At 52.4% G+C, this 21,667-nt stretch overlaps 1 protein-coding gene across 1 annotated transcript; it reads right to left on the bottom strand.

The window, feature by feature from the left end:
* Nucleotides 1–223: 223 nt before the first annotated feature.
* Nucleotides 224–13,567, bottom strand: FANCE (FA complementation group E). Its single transcript, XM_006115721.4, has 12 exons — nt 13,377–13,567; nt 11,002–11,235; nt 9,303–9,975; nt 8,533–8,577; nt 7,509–7,568; nt 7,213–7,356; nt 5,871–5,994; nt 5,178–5,253; nt 4,610–4,676; nt 3,917–4,042; nt 1,459–1,567; nt 224–655 (listed from the first exon to the last, which is right to left on the bottom strand). Exons 1-11 carry the CDS (start codon nt 13,412–13,414, stop codon nt 1,463–1,465), a joined length of 1,692 nt encoding a protein of 563 aa, XP_006115783.3. The 5' UTR covers nt 13,415–13,567; the 3' UTR covers nt 224–655; nt 1,459–1,462.
* Between the last annotated feature and the right edge of the window lie 8,100 nt (nt 13,568–21,667).

The raw sequence follows: 21,667 nt of genomic DNA, 5'->3' as shown, positions 1-21,667 counted from the left end.
CTGCCTGCTCATAGTCTAGCCTCATCAGCTATTTTGGCACTTGCACGAAGGGAAAGTAAAAAGGCGGAGGAGTCTGAACCTCCAGGAAGGTCAAGGTCTGGAGGGAGAGGAAGTTATTTCATCCAAACTAGTTTTTACAGAGAGCTGGTTTGCTCTAGCATCAGCTAGCTTAGCCAAGAAACCCTCTGCTTTAGGAGATCCAAATATACAGAGAGCGCCACCGTGCGTGAAGAGTTTTTATGCAAGAAAACAGCCCAAGTAGGAACACAGGTGCCTTGGACAGATGGGGTGTTAATAAGGGGAGTTACGCCGGGAGTTCCCCTAGAATTTTAGTTCTGCCTTAGTTATGGGATTTTCCATACACAGAATCTTTTAGATGAAGGGGGAGCCAGGTTGCCTCTTGAAGTCGCTCAACAAATGTTTTCGTTTCAGACGTATGCTGTGGGGCACCAGTCTGGCATTACTCTCACAGCTCCATTATGCTGCCTGTAACTACAGCTCTGAAAGCCGCCCTCTTCCTGTGTTAGAGAGCGCTCATCACAGTCACTAGTGGTAAAAGGGCCCTCTTCCACCCTGCCAGATCCTCGGTGGCTCCGGGTCATTTTACTGCTCTGTTCCATTAGGACGGCCGGCACGTGTGCGTGGGCAACTTCACCTGGGAGGAAGAAAGAGGAAGAAAGACTCAGAAAACACACAGGGCACATCTACACAAAAGGGCAAATGTCGAATTAAGCTACGCAACTGTTGAAATAGCTTAATTTGGCTTTTGGCACAGTCTACACACCAGGAAGTCAAAGGCGGAATACTCTCCCTTCAACTTCTCTTGCTCCTCGTGAAATGAGGGTTACAGGAGTCGGAGTAAGACATCCACCAGCTCGACATTATTTCGAAATAACAGCTTGCTGTGTAGACGCCCACTATGTTATTCCAAAATAACATCCGTTATTCCGAAATAATGCTGTGTAGACGTACCCTGAGGGACAGGGATCTTTACCCTGGGCTGTCTAGATGCATCCCTTTTCTGTAAAAGGGATGCAAATTAGACACATCCCAATTGCAAATGAAGTGGGGGAGATTTAAATCTGCCCCGCTTCATTTGCATAAACATGGCTGCCACTTTTTTCCAGCTCGGAGCTTGGCAAAGTGGAAAAAAGCAGCAGCCATGTTTATGCAAATGAAGTGGGGGGATTTAAATCCCCACTTCATTTGCAATTGCGACGTGTCTAATTTGCATCCCTTTTATGGAAAAGGGATGCATCTAGACACAGCCCTGGAGCAACAGCTAAAGCAAGTCTTCAGTGCAGTTTCCACACCTGCATGTGTCAAGGCAGCTTTGCCTGTGGCCAGCACACTGACACTAGGAACACAAGAGCACAGAACCGTCTTCTCACATGCCCTGGCTGGGGCAGACCACCTGGAGGCTTTCCCATCCCCTTGGAGCACAGGGGATAGACTTACTTTTTCACCTGGGAGCCACTTTCTCCAGGGCAGCCTGCAGAGATTTCCGGAGCGCAGTGTGGTTGAGATCCAGCGCGCCAGATATATGGCTCCGGTGGGCCGGCGTAATCTGGGGAGGAGGAGGAAACAGAAGCTGTTTAGGCTACACTGGTCTTCGGTTCAAAGGAACGGTGGCTGGGACGAATTGGTTCCCTTCTCATCCACAACCGAGGTGCACTGAGCTACCCGGCATGAATAGCCTGAATTTGGGAGCCTAACTAGAGCCGCTCGGGGCCTGATTTTCAGAGGCGATTTTGAAATCACTGGCAATGCTCACGAATTTCCATTGGAGCTGGGGGGGGTGGTGTTGTTCTGCCGCACCTTTTCTGCATGAAATGCTCAATGCCTCTGAAAAATCAGGCCCTACGTCTCTGGCAGAGCTCCCCAAAACAACACCACTCAAAAGCAGTGGCCATGTTTGAAAATGTCCTCGCCAGGCCCCTAAAGCAGAGAGGAGGGGTTTTAAAGGTCTTGGCCCACAGGAGATCTGTGGTCTCTAAGCCTTTTAACCACAAGATCACTTTCAATTTCAGTGCAATGTCAGATCTCCCTCAAACCCAAATCCCCTTGCCCGGCCTCCTTCCCCCCTTCTCTGAGACCCTGCCCCTCACCCCTTCTCCCAGGCCTCACCCTGTTCACTCCATCCCCCTTCCTCCCCAAATTTCATTTGCTTTCACCAGGCTGAGGCTGAGGCTTGGGGGCAGAGTGGGAGTGCAGGCTCTGGTCTTGAGGAGCCCAAGGTGGTGAGTTCAAGTCCCTCTACCCATCCTGGGAGCAGCTGGACAGCCAACACAGTCTGTCCCAGTGATGGAGCTGGCACCTACATCTGGAAAGCAGGATAAGGGATGCCCTGAAGGCAGGAAGGTGGGATGGATTCTAGAGTGGCTTAAGGAATAGGGCATTTGCCTGGGGAGCACAGGGTGGTGGGTTTGAGTCTCATCCCCCCTCAGCAGCCCAAGCCCCACCTCTGCCCACCCTGGAAGTGACCAGGCAGCCAACACAGGATAAGGGACCTGCTTGAAAGTAGGGAGGTGGGCTGGACTAGGGCATAGGGCAGCAGTGGTGACCTACCAGTAGCTCTTGGAACATCTAACAGGTATGGCTGGGAAGGTACCAAGTGCTGGCACTTCAGTTACCCCTTCACCCACTGTCATGCTGCTCCTGCTCTCTGGCTTGGAGCGCTGTGCAGGATGTGGGAGGGAGAAGAGCTGGTGTCAGGGTGTCCATCCTCCCCTCCCCCTACTCCTGCACCCTGTCTCCACTCCCCCTACTCCTGCACCCTGTCTCCACACAGAGAGAAGGGACACAGAGAGAAGGGGATGGAGGGACCTTGGACCTTGGCAATGCAAATCTGTCACTCTCACACACACACACACACACACTGTCCTTCCCTCTCAGCTCCTGACCATACACGTGGGGTTGTTGGTGCTGGGTTCTTCTTGGTCTTTGACGGGTCTGTGCATTTCATTACTTTCATTTCTCTCGTATGCTCACATTTAATTCTTTGAGCAGTGAGTTCTAAAATGCCTGACCTGTCATGTCTGCAGTAATTATTCCTGTGGTCATTGTGCTCCTGGAAGGACTGGCATGTCCCTGCAGCCCCTGAGAGAGGCAGAGCAGGGGGTCTCCACATGCTGTCCTTGCCTGAGGACCCCACTCCTACGGCTCCCATTGATCAGTAATGGGGAACTGTGGCCAGCAGAGGCTGTGAGGTTGGTGCCTGTAGATCAGGGGGCCACTGCTGTACATGCCAGCTGCTTTCAGGAGTGGTACAGGGCCAGGGCAGAAGCAAGCCTGCCTTAACCCCACTGCTCCCATTCCTGGGATGGCTGTCTGGCTGCTCCCAGGATGGCTGGTACTTGAACCTCCCATCCCACATCCTGCACAGCGAGCAGGCGGCTCCCCAGGGGCAGCTCCAAGCCAGAGGGCAGGAGCAGCAGGACAGTGGGTGGAGGGGCACCTGAAGTGCCGGCACTTGGTAGATTCCCGGCCAAACTAGTCAGTATCACCCGTGTGAGGTTCCAAGATCTACGGGTAGATCCTGATCTACTAGTTGGTGACCAGTGGCCTAGATTGAATACATAGTGCAGAACTCAAGGTATCTTGCTGGGGTGCCAGGCAGTCTTGAGGTTTTAAATCTGGCTTAAGACACCTTGTCTATTGTTCAGAAGGGGTAACTGATTTGGGGCCTTGGACATGATTTTCTAGGGGTGCTGAGTTGGGGGATCTAAGCAACTCGTCTAAGTCGCTGGACGTCAGGAATTCCAGATGTGTGGTGCACCGCTGTTTAAGACAGGAAGTGGAGAAGACAGTCCCATCCAACAGAAAGGGATTTAAACTGAGATCCCTGAGTTTCCTCTTGGCCCTGGCTACGTAACGGCAGGGCCTCCAGGGGGACACAGCTCTCAGGTTGACTCACATTGCCGCTGTAGATTGTCAGCACAGCCATCATCACCTTGGCGTAATTCATTGACTGCGCCAACTCCTGGGCCAGCCGGCACAGTTTCAGGACCAGGAGGTTAAAGAGCTCAGGGGGCAGCTCCACCTGAAAGAGAGACGTGGCCAGGGAACAAGGCGAAAAAGGAGAAGACAGGGAGCCTTTAATACTGAGGGGCCCAGACGAGCTCGGTTCGGAAAAACCGAACCAAGGAGCAGTCGGCACCACTAACACCGGGGCACCCGAACACCCAGGGAAATTGCCAGGTATCTGAAAGCAGCACGGGAGGGGGAGAGACGCCTGCTGCCCTCATCCATAATATGGAGGTGCTGCCCGCCCATGAAGACTGCTGGTCCCAGCATGCAATGCTCCATCTCTATCAGGGATGGTCTAGACAGTACTGGGTCCTGCCATGAGGGCAGGGGACTGGACTCCATGACCTCACAAGGTCCCTTCCAGTCCTAGTAGTCTATTACAGTATTCTCACTCAATCCGCACAGCCCAGAGACAGTAGTACGGGGAGTGGATAAAACGGGTGTGGATCAGAATGGAGGGGGGAAGAGGACTCCAAACCTCCAAGCTGTCAAGCCAGCACTTTTCACTGCTACTCATTTCACACCCAGCTAATTTCCAAAGGGGCCTTTCAATCCACCCCGAGAGAACGTGTCTGCTCACCTGCTTTCCCAGTAACGTCTGCACAACAGTGAGGAGCTCCCCTGACCAAGGCATCTCCAGGACCTGGCTGGAAAGGGGAATAAAGCTAGAAAAACTGGCCAGTGCCGTCACAGTGGCCAAGGGTGCGAACAGCTGGGATGCGGTTGTGCCGGCAAAAGGCGCCAGCACAGAGCGTTTCACCTCATTTTGTTAGAAGACCTGGGATAAGCGAGTCTGACAAGAGAATTCTTTAGCCAGGAGAAGCTGCGTCTGACTGGGTGTCTGTGTGTGGCTGGACTAGCTCTCCCAGCAAACCCTTTCTAGTGTTTTCTGCGCCTGAGAAAGACACAGATCGGGGCTAAATGCCCCCCTCTGCCCTCAAAGTTCTTCGGGGTATACAGCCCTCCTGCTGGCCCCCATCTCCAGCTGTGCAACAAGGGGGGTGGGCTGTGTGGATCCAGGACTGTGCCTGGCTCTCAGCCGGTCACGAGGGAGTGCCTGTATGCCCCAGCAGGTGGTATCAATCGCTAGCTATTCCCTGTGAGGGGACACAGTGGGTGGAAAGTCCTCCCCGTCTGTAAGCATTTACCTGAGTAGCAGCCTCACATACTCTGGCTCCAGGCAGTCCTCGATCAGCTCGCACACCAGCTGGGTCCGCGCGGGGCCTGCAGTGATGAGATGGCAGCGCTGGCCGTCCTAGCCAAACCTGGGAGAGGTGCCTGTGGCCCATCTCCGCAATCAGAGCGACAACATCACCGTGGCACACTGTGCGTGCCCTCACAGCCCTGGCTCCTTGGCCTGCCGCATCTGCCGTGCCGGAGAGTCCGGCTTCCACCACGCCTGTCACTGGGACTCACACCCAAAGAGTCCAGGCTGGAGTGGCCTGGTCTCACTCCAGACATGCCACTCGGGCCTGGCGTCCTGCTCCTCTTAAGCTGGAGCAGGGCCACTCTACACCAGGGCAGAGCGTGGCCCTTTAGAACGTGGCAGGGGAGCCCTCGCTACAATATCAATCTTAGGCATTTCCTAAGCTGCCAGGTTTCCCCATGATCGTCCCTAACGACCCAGGGCTCCTTCTCCCTCTCAGTCTGGCTCAGGAGTCCTCAGGCATTCGCACGCCCTCAGCCGCTCACAGCCGGGCGGCTTCGTTCACCCCGGAACACACGGTGCCGGTTGCCAGGGCGATTCACAGATCAGGTACCGCAGCGGCGTTGGCTGCAGCATGGACACCCGGCCTCCGAGAGGCCTTTCTCCCTGTAGGGCGGTAGGGCTCCGTGCTCACCTGCTCCCGGGGCCCGCAGGGCTGGCACGATCAAGGCAGAGCAGACTGGCCGAGCGTACTTGGAGCAGAATGAGGTCAGCGCAGCCACGAGATGGCGGGAGGCCGGCTGGGTCAGCGCGAGAACCTAGGGCACGGGAGAAGCACACTTAGCATGGAAACGCAAGCGCCTGCCCATCCAGCCCAGGGACTCAGAGCAGCCCGCGGGCTGGAGGGGGAATGTTCCTAAGTCTAGCACACACCAGTCAGAAATGGCAGCATCCCTGCTGATGTGGAAGAACCAGCACCTGTTTTGCTCTATTCTCTAAAGCCAGGGGACATCTGAGGTACGGGGGCAGAGACACAGCTAAAGCCAGGCCGAGGCCCCTCTCTGCAGCTTCCCCGCTTCCCTCCTCCAGTATCCTCACTTGCACTGGTGATAGGCAACCCCTAAGCTGAGTGCAAAGAGCTGCAGAGGGATCTCACGACACTGGGCAACTGACTGACAAAAGAAATTCAATGCTGATAAGTGCAAAGGAATGCACATTGGAAAACATAATCCCGACTCTGCAGACAAATGATGGGTCTAAATTAGCTGATCCCACTCAGGAAAGAGACCGTGGAGTCACTGTGGATCATCCACTCAATGTGCAGTGGCAGTCGAAAAAGCAAACAGAGTGCTGGGAATCGTTAGGAAAGGGATCGCTAATAAGACAGTAAATATCATAATGCCACCGAATTCCCGCATGCAGTGCTGGTCGCCACATGGATAGACCTGGAAAAAGTACAAAAGTGGGCAGCAAAGTGATCAGGGATACAGAACAGCTTCTGTCTGAAGAGAGATTAAAGAGACTAGAACTGTTCAGCTTAGAAAAGAGAAGACTAAAGGGGGATAGGTTAGAGGTCTCCAAAATCAGCAATGGCATGGAGGAAGTGTGGCAGTATTATTTATCCCTTCCCATAATATAAGAACCAGAGATTACTAAATGAAGTTAACAGGAAGCAAGTTTAAAATAAATACAATGAAGTGTTTGTTCACACAACACACAGCCAACCTGTGGAACTCCCTGCCAGGGGATGTTGTGACAGGCAAAACTATAACAGGGTTCAAAAGAGAGCTACATACATTTATGGATAAATCCTTGAATAGCTATTAGCAGGATAGGCAGCTATGCAGCCCCATGCTCTGGGTGTCCCTAAACCTCTTACTACCAGGAACTGGGACTGTTCTTTCCATTCACTCGGACGTATCTGGCACCAGTCACCGTGGGAAGACAGGACATTGGGCTAGATGGACAAGGGACTGGATCCAGGTGCAGAGTCTCAGGGGCCTTCTGCCAGCTCAGCACCCCCCGTGTGTACCTACCCGCTGGAGGAAGAGCTGCTCCGTCAGCACCGCTGCGTTGGAGTGGCTGAGCTCGGGCGTGAGAGCCAGCAGCCAGGTGCAGAAATGCACAAGGGCGCGTTCCGGGCTCTCCGAGAACTGGAGCAAGGAGCACAGTCCCTCCAGCTGGAAGAGGGGAGAGAGGCCGTGCAAAGCGTCACAGCAGCAGTGAGACATTTCCCAAGCACCGAGAGAAGGATCAGAGGCCGGTTCCCTCGGGATGGTTCGCATACCGGCTGCAAGGAGCGGCCCTCGTGGTGTTGTCACTGCTCACTCACCTGGCCAGGGGTGCATTCGTTCAGGACCTGCAGTTCGGGAGGGGCGGTGCCATCTGTTTGCTACAAAGAAACAGACAATCAAGCAGGCTAGACGAATAGCAGGTTCTATCCTTCTTCCCCTGGCAAATTTCAAAGGTCAGCAAGTCGTCCACTAGTCAGCTACTCAATAAGCATCAGCTTATTGCGCAGTCGTGGGTGGGGGGAGGAGGAAGGGGAGGCTGCTGCAAAGCAGCTCCTGTTCGCAGCAGCCTGAGCTGCCGCCACGATCCGTGGCTGGTGCCAGAGCAGCCCCTGCCTGCAGACAGCAGCAGTCCCTGTTCACGGCGGACAGAGGACTCAGCACAAGACAGGCTGACCAGTCCCTGCTTGCGCTGGTCGGGACACTGTGCCCAGCGGCTCTTGTTACATTTAAAATGCAGAGCCGCAGTGTGGGTGGCTCTTATTGACTAATTGTATAGCTGATACAAACTGTATCAACTACACAATTAGCCAGATAACCACAATTGAACATCCTTAAAGGAAACCACGCTCTGCTGCCACACACACGTTTGGACAGATCCAGATCTGAAAGGCAAGGCAGAGGATATTACTGAGAGGCAGTATTGCCTACTGGTTACAACGCAGGCTTGACTGCTTCCATTCACAGGTTCTGTTCCCACCTCTGCCCGGACTCACTACATAACCTGGCGCTAAGTGCTCAGTCTTTTTATGCCTCAGTTTCCCCAGCTGTATAGCGGGGATAACACCATGCATTACAGGGACTTAGCACCTTCCTCTGTGCAGCCAGCCCCAGCCACTTTCAGAGAGGGCATCTGCTCTGGTGTATCAGCTGCCTAGTGATATCGAATGGGTACGTCCATTTGGACACAGCTGTTCATGAGTGTGTGAACCTGGAGGCTGTAGCAGCAGGACTGTCCTTTGCTCTCTACAGGTCAACCCCTCCTGAGATCAAACATGGGCCCTTTCTGGGAGCCCTAGTGTAAGCTGGTTTAGACAAAGTGCTCCGAGTGGGCCAAATACTTACATCTGACTCCATCTCTAGTAGCATCTTAAGTCTAGGTATTTGCATCTGGGAAAAACATTTAAAAACAGTTAAAGCCTAGAAAGAACAAGGAGGCAGGAGGGAGGCAAAATTCCCAAAGCCACCCAGACAATCTCCCATCCCGTTTTACTTCCCCTTCAGTTTCTGGGATGCGACAGGGGACGGAAGAGAACCCAATCTCCTTCAGTCTCCTGTTCTGGACTGTTGTGGAACGTTGCTGTGGGCTGTTACAGAGCTGCTGCCCTTCACTCCAGAAGCAGCTGCATTTCAAGAGCGAGCAACAGGAGCCCTAAAAATGCCGCACCCGGTTTGCTATGAGTTAGAGCCCTTTGGGATCTGGGAGGAGGTTTACCAATGACAGTCGTTCTTCCTTGAACGACAGCCATTACTAGTGGCTACCTCTGCCAGCTGCTAAAAATGGCTCAGAAACTGGAGTGACAAGATAATCCCTGGCACATGTACAGCGTCTATTCCCTGGAAACAGGCCCTCAGCTCCAGCCCCACTCCTGCAGCTTCGCGCCATGACACCTGGCTTTGGTAGCCTTGACGGCACAGTACAGGCTCCAGCTACTGGGTGCGGCTGTTGGTTGGGGCAGGGGATAGAGCATCACCAGGCAGGCACAGGGAGAGGAAAAGGGGGAGATTGGCCATGCTACTTTGGAAAGGCTGGGCTCTGCATTCTCTGCTTGCACGGAGATACCTCCCCCCCGAAGGAACAGACTAAAGGAAGGAATTCTAACACTAGCTGGTACCTGCAGACAATCAGGGACTTTTGCTGAGGTGTCCTGCTGGGAACCCTGACTGGCCTCTCTCATCTCCACGACTGCGTCCCGTTGGGCGTTTTCATTCGCCCCCCGGACTGGGCTCTGAACGGACTCATGTCCAGACTCCTCCAGAGCAATTCCATCCTCCTTAGCACCAGCGCCTTTCCCAAAGACGCATCCTGCCAGAAGTTCCAGGTCCGACCCGTCCTCTTCCAGCCGGGACCTTTTCCTCTGCCTCTCCCCTCCGGGGTCCAGACTCTCCTCAGCAGCTTGCTTGCGTTTCCCAAGCTGAGCTGCAGAGCCGGCTGCATCCCCAGCAGGCCAGAGTTCGGGGTCTGGATGCTCCGGGGTGAACCAGCCCCATTTCCTTTCCAAGTCCAGTTTGCTCTGAGGGCCACTCATGATCTTCTGGCACAGACTTCTCAGCTGCTGCCGGCACGTATCTGTCAGTGGCACGGGGGTCAAATGGCTCCTCTCTTCGCTCAGTCCCCTCTGAAGCAGCTTCCCCAGTGCCTGTACCCACAGGTCTGGGTTGGGATCTTTCCCGGTGGCCTGCAGCAGCCGGCTGAGGCAGTCCTTCGGCACGCGGCCATGCTCCATCTGCAGCAGGGAGAAGAGGTTTCTCCGGCACAGCACAGGAAGCAGCAGCAGGATCGGCTTCCTGAGGAGGAATAAAAGAGAGTCAATCACAGATCTGCTCCAGGGGAAGGGTCAGGTGCGGGTGCTGCCTCCAAGAGTCCTAACTCGCCAAAGAGGAGCAGGGATGGACTGTCCTGAAGTCCGACGGGGTTTGCAGGAGAAGGCTACGGATCTCAACAACCCCAAACTGGGGGGCACTGGGGTCTGGGCCCACTCTCCACCCAGAAGACCACCAACAGGGACAGCTGCATGTATTTTAGCAGTCTGACTGCACGACAGCCTCACTCTGGAACAGGGCACTTTCTTGCTCACTTTTCTCTGGCTAACAGGGAACCCCCTGCCAGCACTGCAGTGGACATGCGTGTGCAAAGCATGATTAACATGTCGACAAGCACGCTGCTCTTTCTCTCCTTCACCCTGCTCTCTTTCCTCAGCCCACACTCCCAGTACAGGCCACTGCAAGCCGGATCTTGCACGATGCTGAGCTGCTTCATCTCCCACTGGCTTTAATGAGCATCCAGGGCAATCAGCATCGTGCAGGATCGAGCCGTTAAAGAGCCAGCACAACTGGGCTGTGTCTACACTGGCCACATAACCCGTAATAGCTATGGAAATGAGAGAAGTCAGAATAGGGAAATGCGCGGGGGATTTAAATATCCCCCGCGGGATTTAAATAAACATGGCCGCCGCTTTTTTCCGGCTTGGGGAAAAGCCGGAAAAGAGCGTCCAGACTGGCGCAATCCTCCGGAATAAAGCCCTATTCCGGAGGATCTCTTATTCCTACTAGGATCCTCCGGAATAGGGCTTTATTCCGGAGGATCGCGCCAGTCTGGACGCTCTTTTCCGGCTTTTCCCCAAGCCGGAAAAAAGCGGCGGCCATGTTTATTTAAATCCCGCGGGGGATATTTAAATCCCCCGCGCATTTCCCTATTCTGACTTCTCTCATTTCCATAGCTATTACGGGTTATGTGGCCAGTGCAGACACAGCCCTGGAGTTTAATGGAGGAGTTATTGCAAGACTTCTAATCGGATGCTGTAAGTGACTTACAAAGTGAGAGTCCTCTTGGGCCCCCGCAGCACGGGCTCCTCCGCACACAAGGTCTCTGTGAAGAGCTGCCAGTGGAACGCCCGGCCCGGCTCGTCGCAGGACCGGATGCGCTGGAGGGCTCGGAAGGCAGCCAGCGCCCCACACGGCCCGGACATCATCGCATGGAGGAGGAGACGGGACGGCTTGTCAAATCTCTTCAGCCAGCTTGCTGGGGGAACTTCCATCTCACCAGCCCTGCACGGGACACATCCAGAATGGGGGGGGGACACATTCCAAGGTCCCCCAGCCATGCAGTAAAACCCCAAGAGCAGCCAGGAGAGGTCATGAGAAAAAAGGATACATTGGCTCATAAAAGTGCTGCATAGGTAGACCCTTGGGGTACCCAGCATCCAGCTCAGACCACTGGGTTGTCCAACCCAGTACCCCATCTCCTGCCACTGTGGCTCCAAGCAACCCATCTCCCCCCATGTACCAGCTGAGACGCGAAGATATCCCAGGAGACAGATGAGGTCACTGGTCTGCCCAATGAGCTATCCCATCTCCGAGAAAAGCAGCAGAGGAGGATGAAAACAACACCTGAAGGACTTAGCCTGTTGCAGAACGCTGAATTGTGGGGAGTGAGGGGTGGGGGAGGGGGGGGCAGGAATTCCTTCCTGACCTGCTGCCCTTGGCTTCTGCCCTGAAACACTGATTGGATTAGCCTTCTCCTAAGTCAGAGTTTCTCAACCAGGGGTACTGGAGAGAAGTCTGGGGGTGCGTCAACACAACTGAAATATGGAGAAAAATGAAGTTTTGTTTTAAGTTTTACAGCGCTTTATTATTTTTGTACTTTTTACACCCAAAAATCTCATCGCTTACCCGGCCACGATTAAATTGTTTAAACAAATGTGTTGCAATGGTAGAAAAAAATTGTGTGTCTGAAAACTGTAGGTACTGGGGGTATTTATAATTTTTTTTTTAAAGGTATACTTTAAAAAAAAAAAAAAAAAAACGGTTGAGAGACACTGTTCTAGGTCCCCTGACTATTACTGGTCATAAAGTCATGTGGCTCCTTTTAAAATCCCGCCATGGCATATGCCTATCTCTTCCTGCAGCCATGGCACAAGGGAGAGGGCAGCAGCAGCTCAGGAGCGAACACAGAAGATGAAGGGCAAACACATCACACCTCCCTGCCCCTTAGTTACCCACAAGACAAGCTGAAGAGCTGTGCCCTAGTGAATGCCTGGACAGAGCCCTGGACAGCTGGTAGGAGTAGAGAGCTGCTGGGCATGGCACCCGGAGTTAAGGGAGGGAAGTTACTGGAGCCTAGAGGCAGCCTTCACAGTGCAAACATGGCACATCTCATGTAACACTGGTTAATGCAGCCTGAATACCACAAATATTCTTTCTTTTGGGCTACATGTGGGGCCAAGTGGTTTGTTCTCTTTCAAAACAAAAATTCAGAAATGCACCCACAAAATCGGCAGAGGCATTGTTTGCTCAGGCTCCCTGGAAATCTCTCAGAGAGCTTCACAAAGGTAGGCCATTAGTGTTAGCCCTCCCTTTTTCCAGAGGGAAACTGAGGCACTGAGCAGGGACATGACTCGCCCACAGTCATATGGAGAATCAGTAGCAAAGTCGAGCATTGAATGCAGGTCACCCAAATGCAAATCTGTCTTGCTCTTCCTACTAGACCCCACTGCTGCTGCACACACAGAGGACACGAGGGGGAAAGGTGGCTCTGAGGATGTTTCATGCTGGGAATGGTTTCTGGGGAAGCTCCCGGGGAACCCCTGAAATTCTCAGGACTCTTGGGCGATGCATGTGCAACAGCTGCTGACACCACCGGTCCCCCAGCCCCGGATACTAAACCCACAAATGGAAGAGAGAGATGGGTGCTGCCCTGACAGACCATGACCGGGTCATTGTCTGTCAGCTCTCCTGCCGCACTCCGCCAAGTTCCCCAGCACAACTCCAAAGAGATCAGCAGAGGTGGGGCGCCTGGGGGAGATTAAACCCCCCTAGTGCCTGTTTTTATCCCCACCCTGCAAGGCTGCAAAATGGAACCGGGGGAGCCAGAGGGAGGCCCCTGCCTAGACCACAATTTGAAAGGTGCTGGCTCATGCGTTAGCAGCCAAGCAGCATCCCTCGCCCTGCCTTGCACGCTACAGGCTTGCACGTTCCCTTGCACACTTGCACGTTCCCTTGCACACTTGCATGTTCCCTTGCACACGTATTTGCCACCAGCTCCTAGCCCGGACTATGCCACGAGGGAAACCTCAGGCAACATGTTCAATCCCTGGTTCCCAATCCACCCCAGGGAGGCCTGATTTCCATTCAGCGGCTCCCAACACGGGGTACACAGAGCTCTTGCAGGGGTACATCAGCTCGCGTACCTGTGGCTCCCCGTCGCCTCTGCCCTGGCGCTGAGCATCAGGCCACCCGTGCTGCAGGCTGCTCGCTCTGCTGCAGCATCAGCTCCACCTCTGTGTCAGGGCCCAGCCTGTTCCACTTCCTGGTTCAGGGGCCCTCTTTTTTTCCCTTCCACTCCTTAAAGGAGCAGCGTCCCTGTGGGGGGGGGGGTCCCTCCACACTCCCCCCCAAACAGCTCACCCATGGCCCCCACTCCCCGCCTGCCCGCTACCACTTCCCCACACCTGGCTGAGACACCAGGCAAGGCCCCGAAACCTCTCTGGGGGCAGGCCTTCCACTGCTTTCCCCGCCCCAAGGATTATAGGGCTGGGATTTTCTGTAGGGCCCCCCCTCCCTATAGGGCTGGGATTTTCTGTAGGGCCCCCCCTCCCTATAGGGCTGGGATTTTCTGTAGGGCCCCCCCTCCCTATAGGGCTGGGATTTTCTGTAGGGCCCCCTCTCCCTATAGGGCTGGGATTTTCTGTAGGGCCCCCCCTCTTCCCAGCCGCTCAGAATCGGGGCCCACAAGCAGTCTAATGATCCTTTAAAAAACAGCAGGATATATTTTTTTAAGCAAAGTGGGACAAGAAGGACAATTTTTTTCAAAGGAGGACATAATTATTGGGGAGGGCTATCAAAAGAAGGGCTGTGCTCCTCAAAGGAGGACATCTGGTCACCTTATTGAAGGCTGCTCTCAAATCCCCTCTCACGCTTCTCTTCTGTAGACTAAACAAACCCAAATCCCTCAGTCTCTCCTCGTGGGTCATGCGCTCCAGCCCCCTCATCATTTTGGTCGCCCTCCGCTGGATCCTCTCCAATGCGTCCACATCCTTTCTGTAGTGGGGGCCTCAGAACTAGACACAATATTCCAGATGTGGCCTCACCAGAGCTGAATAAAGGGGAATAATCACAACCACATTGTAACGTATTCAGTCCACATCACCCCAAACCCATCTGCTCCTCCCCGAGTGCAGCAATTATCTATGCCCCCCATTCCTGCTTGCCGTCTGTTCAGACTGCTCTGAACCATCCCCTTTTTGAAGCAGCTGTCCTGGGAAATCCAAAAGGGTGCTCAGTGCACAGCTGCCTAGTGTTATAGACCCAGTTTCTTCCTGACTCTCCCTTTTTTTTTTTTTTGCACTTCAGACATGGCAGCCCTAGCACCCCCAGTTCCTGCAGTGATACCTTCTGCTGCTCCACCCCTGCATCTTTCCCCACTCCAGAGGTTCTCACCTCCTCTCTCCCAGGGCTTTGTGGGGGAGAGGGGAGCCAGCTAGGTCATCTTCTCCCACTCCACAGGTGAGGTGTTGCAGGAAGAGGGGGTGTAAGAGAAAGCCAATTGACCCATAAGCTGTGAGACTTTTTGTAAGGCTAGTGCTGTGTTTTAATATGTGCCCACTGTCCAGCCCACTGGAGCATTGATCTCCACTGGAGACTCAGGGTATTGCTGCAACATGAGTTTTTTTTGCTAGCCAAAATCTCAAAAGGTAATAAAATGTTTTCAGAAGCAGGAAGCTGGCTAACAACCAGTGGGGGCCCTGGACGATCGAGATACAAAAAGAGCACTTAAAGACTATAAAGTCATTGCAGAGAAACTAAATGAATTCTTTGCTTCAGTCTTCACGGCTGAGGCCTTTAGGGAGATTCCCAAACCTGACCCATCCTTTGTAGGTGACAAATCTGAGGAATTGTGTAGAGCTGCGACTAGACTGGCATGATTTTGCGCAGCGCAAAATCTTGCTGCCTGTCTACACTGGCTGCGAGTATTTGCGCAAGAACACTGACTTTGTACTGTACAAAATCAGTGGTTCTTGCACAAATATTCCGACGCTCCCGCTCAGGGATAAGCCCTCTTGCGCAAGTATTCTTGCACAAGAGGGCCAGTGTAGACAGCCAAGTTAATTTCTTGTGCAAGAAAGCCCGATAGCTAAAATGGCCATTGGCGCTTTCTTGCGCAAGAGAGCATCTACACTGGCACGGATGCTTTTGTGCAAAAGATGTCTTTTGCGCAAAAGCATCCGTGCCAGTGTAGACGCTCTCTTGCGCAAATACTTTTCACGGAAAAACTTTTCCGTGAAAAGTATTTGCACAAAATCATGCCAGTCTAGACACAGTCTAGGGGTAAACTGAGGCAGTCCATGGTATTCTGCTAAGAACTCTCATCTAAATCCTAAATCATGAGACTAAGCCTGAGAACGAACAGAGCAAACATTTAACTTAACCCTGATCGCCCTGGCAACCACATTCCGAAACGGCCTCACTCCGATAAGGCCCTGGCTGGTACCATAACAATCTGCGCGGAAGTTCTTCTCACTGTCTCCTTGAATTCTAGATACTAAGCCTGGATCTCAAGGACCCCGCCAACGCGAGGAAGTAATTATCTTGCAGTAGACACACCATAATTTCAGCAAAGTTGTCATTAACATGTCTGTTGGCTTATTTAGCTTGTTAGGAATAACTACCTGTATTATTGATAAGATGTTTAATTGGCGGCGGGTGGAGATATTGTGTAACTTTTGTAGTTTAATTGACTTATGTGCTCATTACATCTTGCGGCTAGAACCTATGAAATTGCTTCCACTCCACTCACCTGCTGCCTATATAATTCAATGTCCTGTTTTGAATAACTAGTGCTCTCCAGGTTAACCCCTGGTGGGTACTCTACCAGCGCTGGTGTACAATAAATCCTCAGCTTGTTTTCGCTGCTGTCCAGAGTGTCCAAAATTGTCACAGATTGAAGTGTCATTAGAGGAAGTTTTGGAATTAATTGACAAACTTAACAGTAACAAGTCACCGGGACTAGATGGCATTCACCCAAGAGTTCTGAAAGAACTCAAATGGGAAATTGAGGAACTATTAACTATGGTTTGTAACCTATCCTTTAAATCAGCTTCTGAACCCAATGACTGGAAAATGCCTAATGTAATGCCAATCTTTAAAAAGAACACAGAAGAACATAATTTGTGGGGCAAAAGTCAACATGGTTTCTGTAAAGGGAAATCATGTCTTATTAATCTATTAGAATTCTTTGAAGGGGTCAACAAATATGTGAACAAGGGGGATCCAGTAGATACAGTATACTTAGATTTCCAGAAAGCCTTTGACAAGGTCCCTCACCAAAGGCTCTTAGGTAAATTAAGTTGTCATGGGATAAGATGGAAGATCCTTGCATGGATTCAGAACTGGTTAAAATAGAGGAAACAAAGGGCAGGAATAAATGGTAAATTTTCAGAATGGAGAGGGGTCAGTCCTAGGACCAATCCTATTCAACTTATTCATAAATGATCTGGAGAAAGGGGTAAACAGTTAGATGGCAAAGTTTGCAAATGATACTAAACTGCTCAAGATAGTTAAGAACAAAGCAGACTGTGAAGAGCTTCAAAAAGATCTCACCAAACTAAGTAATTGGGAAACAAAATGGCAAATGAAATTTAATGTGGATAAATGTAAAGTAACGCACATTGGGAAACATTGGGGGCTAACTTAGTTACAACTAATCAGAAAAGAGATCTTGGCATCATTGTGGATAGTTCTCTGAAGATGTCCACGCAGTGTGCAGTGGCAGTCAAAAAAGCAAACAGGATGTTAGGAATCATTAAAAAAGGGATAGAGCAGGGGTTCCCAAACTTTTTGACACTGGGGACCAGTAAACCCATTCACAAGCTTTTGGAGGACCAATAAAATTTATTTGCATATATAAGAAAATTATAATATGCAAATAAATTGTGTCACTGGTGCTACCTGTCTGGCGGGTTGTTCCGCCCCACTCCTGGCCCCAATCCCAGCCGCTTTATCAGCCGGCACCGGTTCTCCCAACTGCGTCCGGTGCTGAGCATTCTGTGTCGGTGCGCACGATGCCCAGCCTTCTTCCTGGGTCTTATCACCTGCTAGATCCAGCCCCGCTGCCCGGTACCGTGCCCAGCAGAGATGCCACAGTGGCGGGCTCTCTCCCAAGGGGTTCGCGCTGCCACGCTCAGCAGTATGGGGTGCTGCTACCCCATCACACAAATTAATAGGATCGTGTGTGATAATTTTTGTAAGGACCGGTATTTTTTTTCTAAGGACCGGTACTGGGCCGCGGACCACACTTTGGGAAATGCTGGGATAGAGAATAAAACGGAGAATATCTTACTACCATTACATAAATCCATGGTACGCCCACATCTTGAATACTGCATACAGATATGGTTTTCTCATCTCAAAAAAGATATGCCAGCATTAGAAAAGGTTAAGAAAAGGGCAACTAAAATGATTAGGGGTTTGAAACAGGTCCCATATGAGGACAGATTAAAGAGACTAGGACTTTTCAGCTTGGTACAGAGGAGACTAAGGGGGGATAGGACAGAGGTCTATAAAATCATGGGTGGTGTGGAGACAGTGAATAAGGAAAAATTATTTACTTGTTCACATAATATAAGAACTAGGAGCCACCAAATGAAATGAATGGGCAGCAGGTTTAAAACAAATAAAAGGAAGTTCTTCTTCACGCAGTGCACAATCAACTTGTGGAACTCCTTGCCTGAGGAGGTTGTGAAGGCTAAGACTATAACAGGGTTTAAAAGAGAACTAGATATATTCATGGAGGTTAAGTCCATTAATGGATATTAGCCAGGATGGGTAAGGAATGGTGTCCCTAGCCTCTGTTTGTCAGCAGGTGGAGATGGATGGCAGAAGAGATCGCTTGATCATTACCTGTTCTGTTCACTCCCTCTGGGGCACCTGGCATTGGCCACTGTCGGCAGACAGGATACTGGGCTGGATGGACCTTTGGTCAGACCCAGTGTGGCCGTTCTTATGTTCTTATGAATTGTCCACACTGATGGAGATGCAGCAAAAAGGAAATACGATGTTTAGAATTCTTTCCCTTCCAGAGGCATTGCTGGTAGCCGGCACTCGGCCCCCATGGGCGGAGGAGGATTTGGTCACCGGCACTTCACAAACATGGGCAATTGCCCTTATTCCACAAATTACAACTGCAGCGCTCCGGCGTTATTTGGATCACCACAGCACTTCCCAGCCCCAAGCACGGGCCAGGCCCTGTGGCATCAGGTGTTGTACAAATGGAACAAAAAGAAAACCCTTTGGCTACGTCTAGACTGGCATGATTTTGTGGAAATACTTTTCACGGAAACGTTTTTCCGTGAAAAGTATTTCTGCAAAAGAGTGTCTAGATTGGCAAGGATGCTTTTGCGCAAAAAGTGCTTTTGTGCAAAAGCATCCGTACCAAGCTAGATGCGCTTTTGCGCAAGAAAGCTCTGATGGCCATTTTAGCCATTGGGCTTTCTTGCGCCAAAAATTTACGTGCCTGTCTACACTGGCCCTCTTGCGCAAGTATTCTTGCGCAAGAGGGCTTATCCCTGAGCGGGAGCGTGAAAGTATTTGCGCAAGAAGCACTCATTTTGTACATTACAAAGTCAGTGCTCTTGTGCAAATTCAAGCGGCCAGTGTAGACAGCTGGCAAGTCTAGATGCACTCTTCCTGACAAAGAGCTTACCTCAGAAAGGGCTGGCTTGGTTTTATGCTGAGTTGCTAAATCTACCAGCTGAATACTTGCTAATATAACAGGAGTCACCAGGTGGCATTGTTAGGCTCTTTTGTGTTGCCGGAGGCGGATTTCAGTTGGGAAGAGGCTGGGGTTGTGTGGTTTGACTGGGGGTGTAGTTACTTTTTCAGGGGGCGCTGCGGAAAACAGCAAGAACATTTGCCTGCTGACTTTCTCTCTCAGTGCGGAATCGGTGCCTGCGAACGCCGGGGGAGGTTGGCTGAGAATACTGGCAGAGGGCTGCTGGGGTGCCATTTGGGTCCACCTCTGTTCTAAGGCTGGGCTATGGAGGGCAAATAAATCGCACTCCAAATATACCCAGGTTCTACCTCACCAATCTGCCCTCCAGGAGGAAGTTGACATGCTTGGCACAGGGGACACCTTGCTGGAAAGGATGTGTGTTTCATCCCAATTTTCATTACCAGGTCTCTTTCCTTCCTACCTACACTGACGTGGCACAAACGTGGCAGCCTCCCCAAAGCCCTCACATGAATCAGGGGGAATGCAGACCATCCCTGTAACCTCCAGATGTACCAAAGATTCTGATTTCCTTCAGGTGACCCCACAGCAGGTGGGAAAGAGTGATCCCCAGAGCCCCTCGACGTGAGCCTCCCCAGAGAAATCACAGGGGGCTGCAGTGACACAGCACAGAAAATACGTGGCTTGAGCAATCGATAGCATGTAAGCAAGGCCCAAAACACCAAACTGCGTGTAACAGCTTGTGCATTGCTTGCCAGCCTGCCGTCGCTTTTATACTGAGCGTGGGCTTGCTGGGGGCGATGGTTTTCACCCTGCTAACCCCCACCGGGTTGTGCGCTGCTGGGGCAGAGCCTGCTACCCCTTCTGACAGCAGCCGTGAGCTTGGCCCACTCCTCGCTGCAGGCCCCGCAGGGAGAGGCACGCTTGGGAGCATGTTTACAGCTCAAAAAAGAGAGTGGACCCCGGCCCACACCCTGGAGGAAGAATGGGGCCCCTGTGCATTGCTAAGCTGGCTGCAGTTGAAGTATGCACATTCCTTAGTCATGAGCTGCTCCCCCTGCAGTTAAAACAAAAAACAGGACCGTGGAGCACTTTAGTGACATGCCCTGTTTTCAGGGGATGGGAGCTACCTTACCACTGCTCCCCGCTTTGCCCCCTCCCACGCAAGAATCCAGCGCACTCAGTGCCGCGGACTCACAGGCTGTGCCCACAGTGGGCCTGTACAGTCCCTGGGGGAACGCCCTTCCGTGCAATAGTCGTGGCCCACACAGCCGCGTGAAAGGGACTGAGCAAAGGAGCAGGCTGCCAGAAAGGAGGCACCTCGGCCTGCCCCGGCAGCGTGTCCCCACCGTGCTGCCTAGGCTCCCCTCCCGGAAGGCTGGGAGCCGCTTGCTATTTGCCACCCCTATGCCTTCACAGAGGCTCTGCCCCTGGGACTCGGTGCCCCACAGCTACCAGCTTGTGGCTACGGGGAACGGCTCCAGCGAAGACCAGGGCAAATTGGACCACTTCTCACTTTCCTGAAGCCTGGGATGCAGCCCCCTCAGGCAGTGAATGGACTGCAGAGACAAGACTCAGTCATGCGCCTCCTGAATTGCCTGATGCACAGCGTTTTTATAACATTTTTCTCACAGCAGGAGACAGCCGGTCCTGGATGCTAGTAACTGTCCCCAGCAAGACACCAGCCTTCCACGTACCATCAGAAACGCAGGCCAGGCTGGGCTCTTTACATACATATGGGGAGTGGGGGGAGGGAGACATCTTGACCCACACTGGTCTCAGGGGAGAGGGTTTGCGGGCCTGCTCGGGAAGAACGGCGCTAGCTCTGCTCAAGGGAGCGTTTTAAAACTAGCAGCGTAACGAGGCGGGTAGCTTGGGTTAGCCACCTGACTATAGGCAGCTAGGGCAGCCTAGGGAGCTACCCCGACCCCCCTGTCCCTCCCCGTTTGGCCCATGAACTCAAGCAGAGCTAGCCCGTGTCTCCTCAGCCAGGGAAGCAGGCTTCTAAGCCCAGTGCTGGCCGACAGAAGAATGGCCATTCTGGATTGGATCGAAGGCCACCAAGGGGAGCGGGGGAGTCACGGGGTCCTGCATCCCCATCCAGCGTCAGTTTGATTGACTCTCAGTCAGCCGGTAGAGCAGGTTCAGTAGCTGACAGGGACACATCAAGTAAGCAGAAGCAGTTGTTAGCGATCTTAGCCCTCCCGCTCTGTCCCATTCCCAGCTCCCACAGCCAGGCCCCTCCTCCTGCCTTTGTCCTGCTTCAGGCTCCTCCAGAGCTCAGGTTACAGGCCCTTGTGTACGTGCAGGACGCTCACACCCAGCCTTCCCACCATTAGGTAGTGGTGCAGTGTCCCAAGGAAACTAAAGCACCCGGGGTTACTACAGCAGTAGAAATCACATGCAACACAAGGCGACTGCACTTCCCACTTCCTAGCCCAGTGTCCTGCCTTCCAACAGCAGCTGCCCCACAGGAAATGAATAGAACAGGCGATCCCCTCCCTGCTGCTGCAGAGGCTAGGGGCCACCATCCCTGCCCAATCTAATAGCCATCGATAGGTCTGTCCTCAGGGAATTCATCTAGTTTTTTTGAACTCTGGTGAGTCTTGGTCTTCACCACATCCTCTGGCCAAGAGTTCCACAGGTTAACTGTATATTGCGCCTTTGGTTTATTTTAACCCAGCTGCCAATTACGTGTAGGAAGCCCCTAGTTCTTTTTTATGAGTAAAAGCACCAATCATGATTTATAGATCT

Source organism: Pelodiscus sinensis, chromosome 27 (genome assembly GCF_049634645.1).
Source record: "Pelodiscus sinensis isolate JC-2024 chromosome 27, ASM4963464v1, whole genome shotgun sequence".
Taxonomy (NCBI): Eukaryota; Metazoa; Chordata; order Testudines; family Trionychidae; genus Pelodiscus; species Pelodiscus sinensis.
This window is presented reverse-complemented; position numbering and strand designations above follow the sequence as displayed.

What these genes read in the sequence shown, in the direction of transcription:
- FANCE (XM_006115721.4), bottom strand. Translation starts at nt 13,414, where the DNA reads ATGCTCAGCGCCAGGGCAGAGGCGACGGGGAGCCACAG. An exon ending in ACGAATGCACCCCTGGCCAG is followed by an intron (nt 7,357 to 7,508) that starts GTGAGTGAGCAG and finishes CCCCTCTTCCAG; the next exon opens with CTGGAGGGACTGTGCTCCTT. An exon ending in TATGTGAGGCTGCTACTCAG is followed by an intron (nt 4,677 to 5,177) that starts GTAAATGCTTAC and finishes TCCCCTTTCCAG; the next exon opens with CCAGGTCCTGGAGATGCCTT.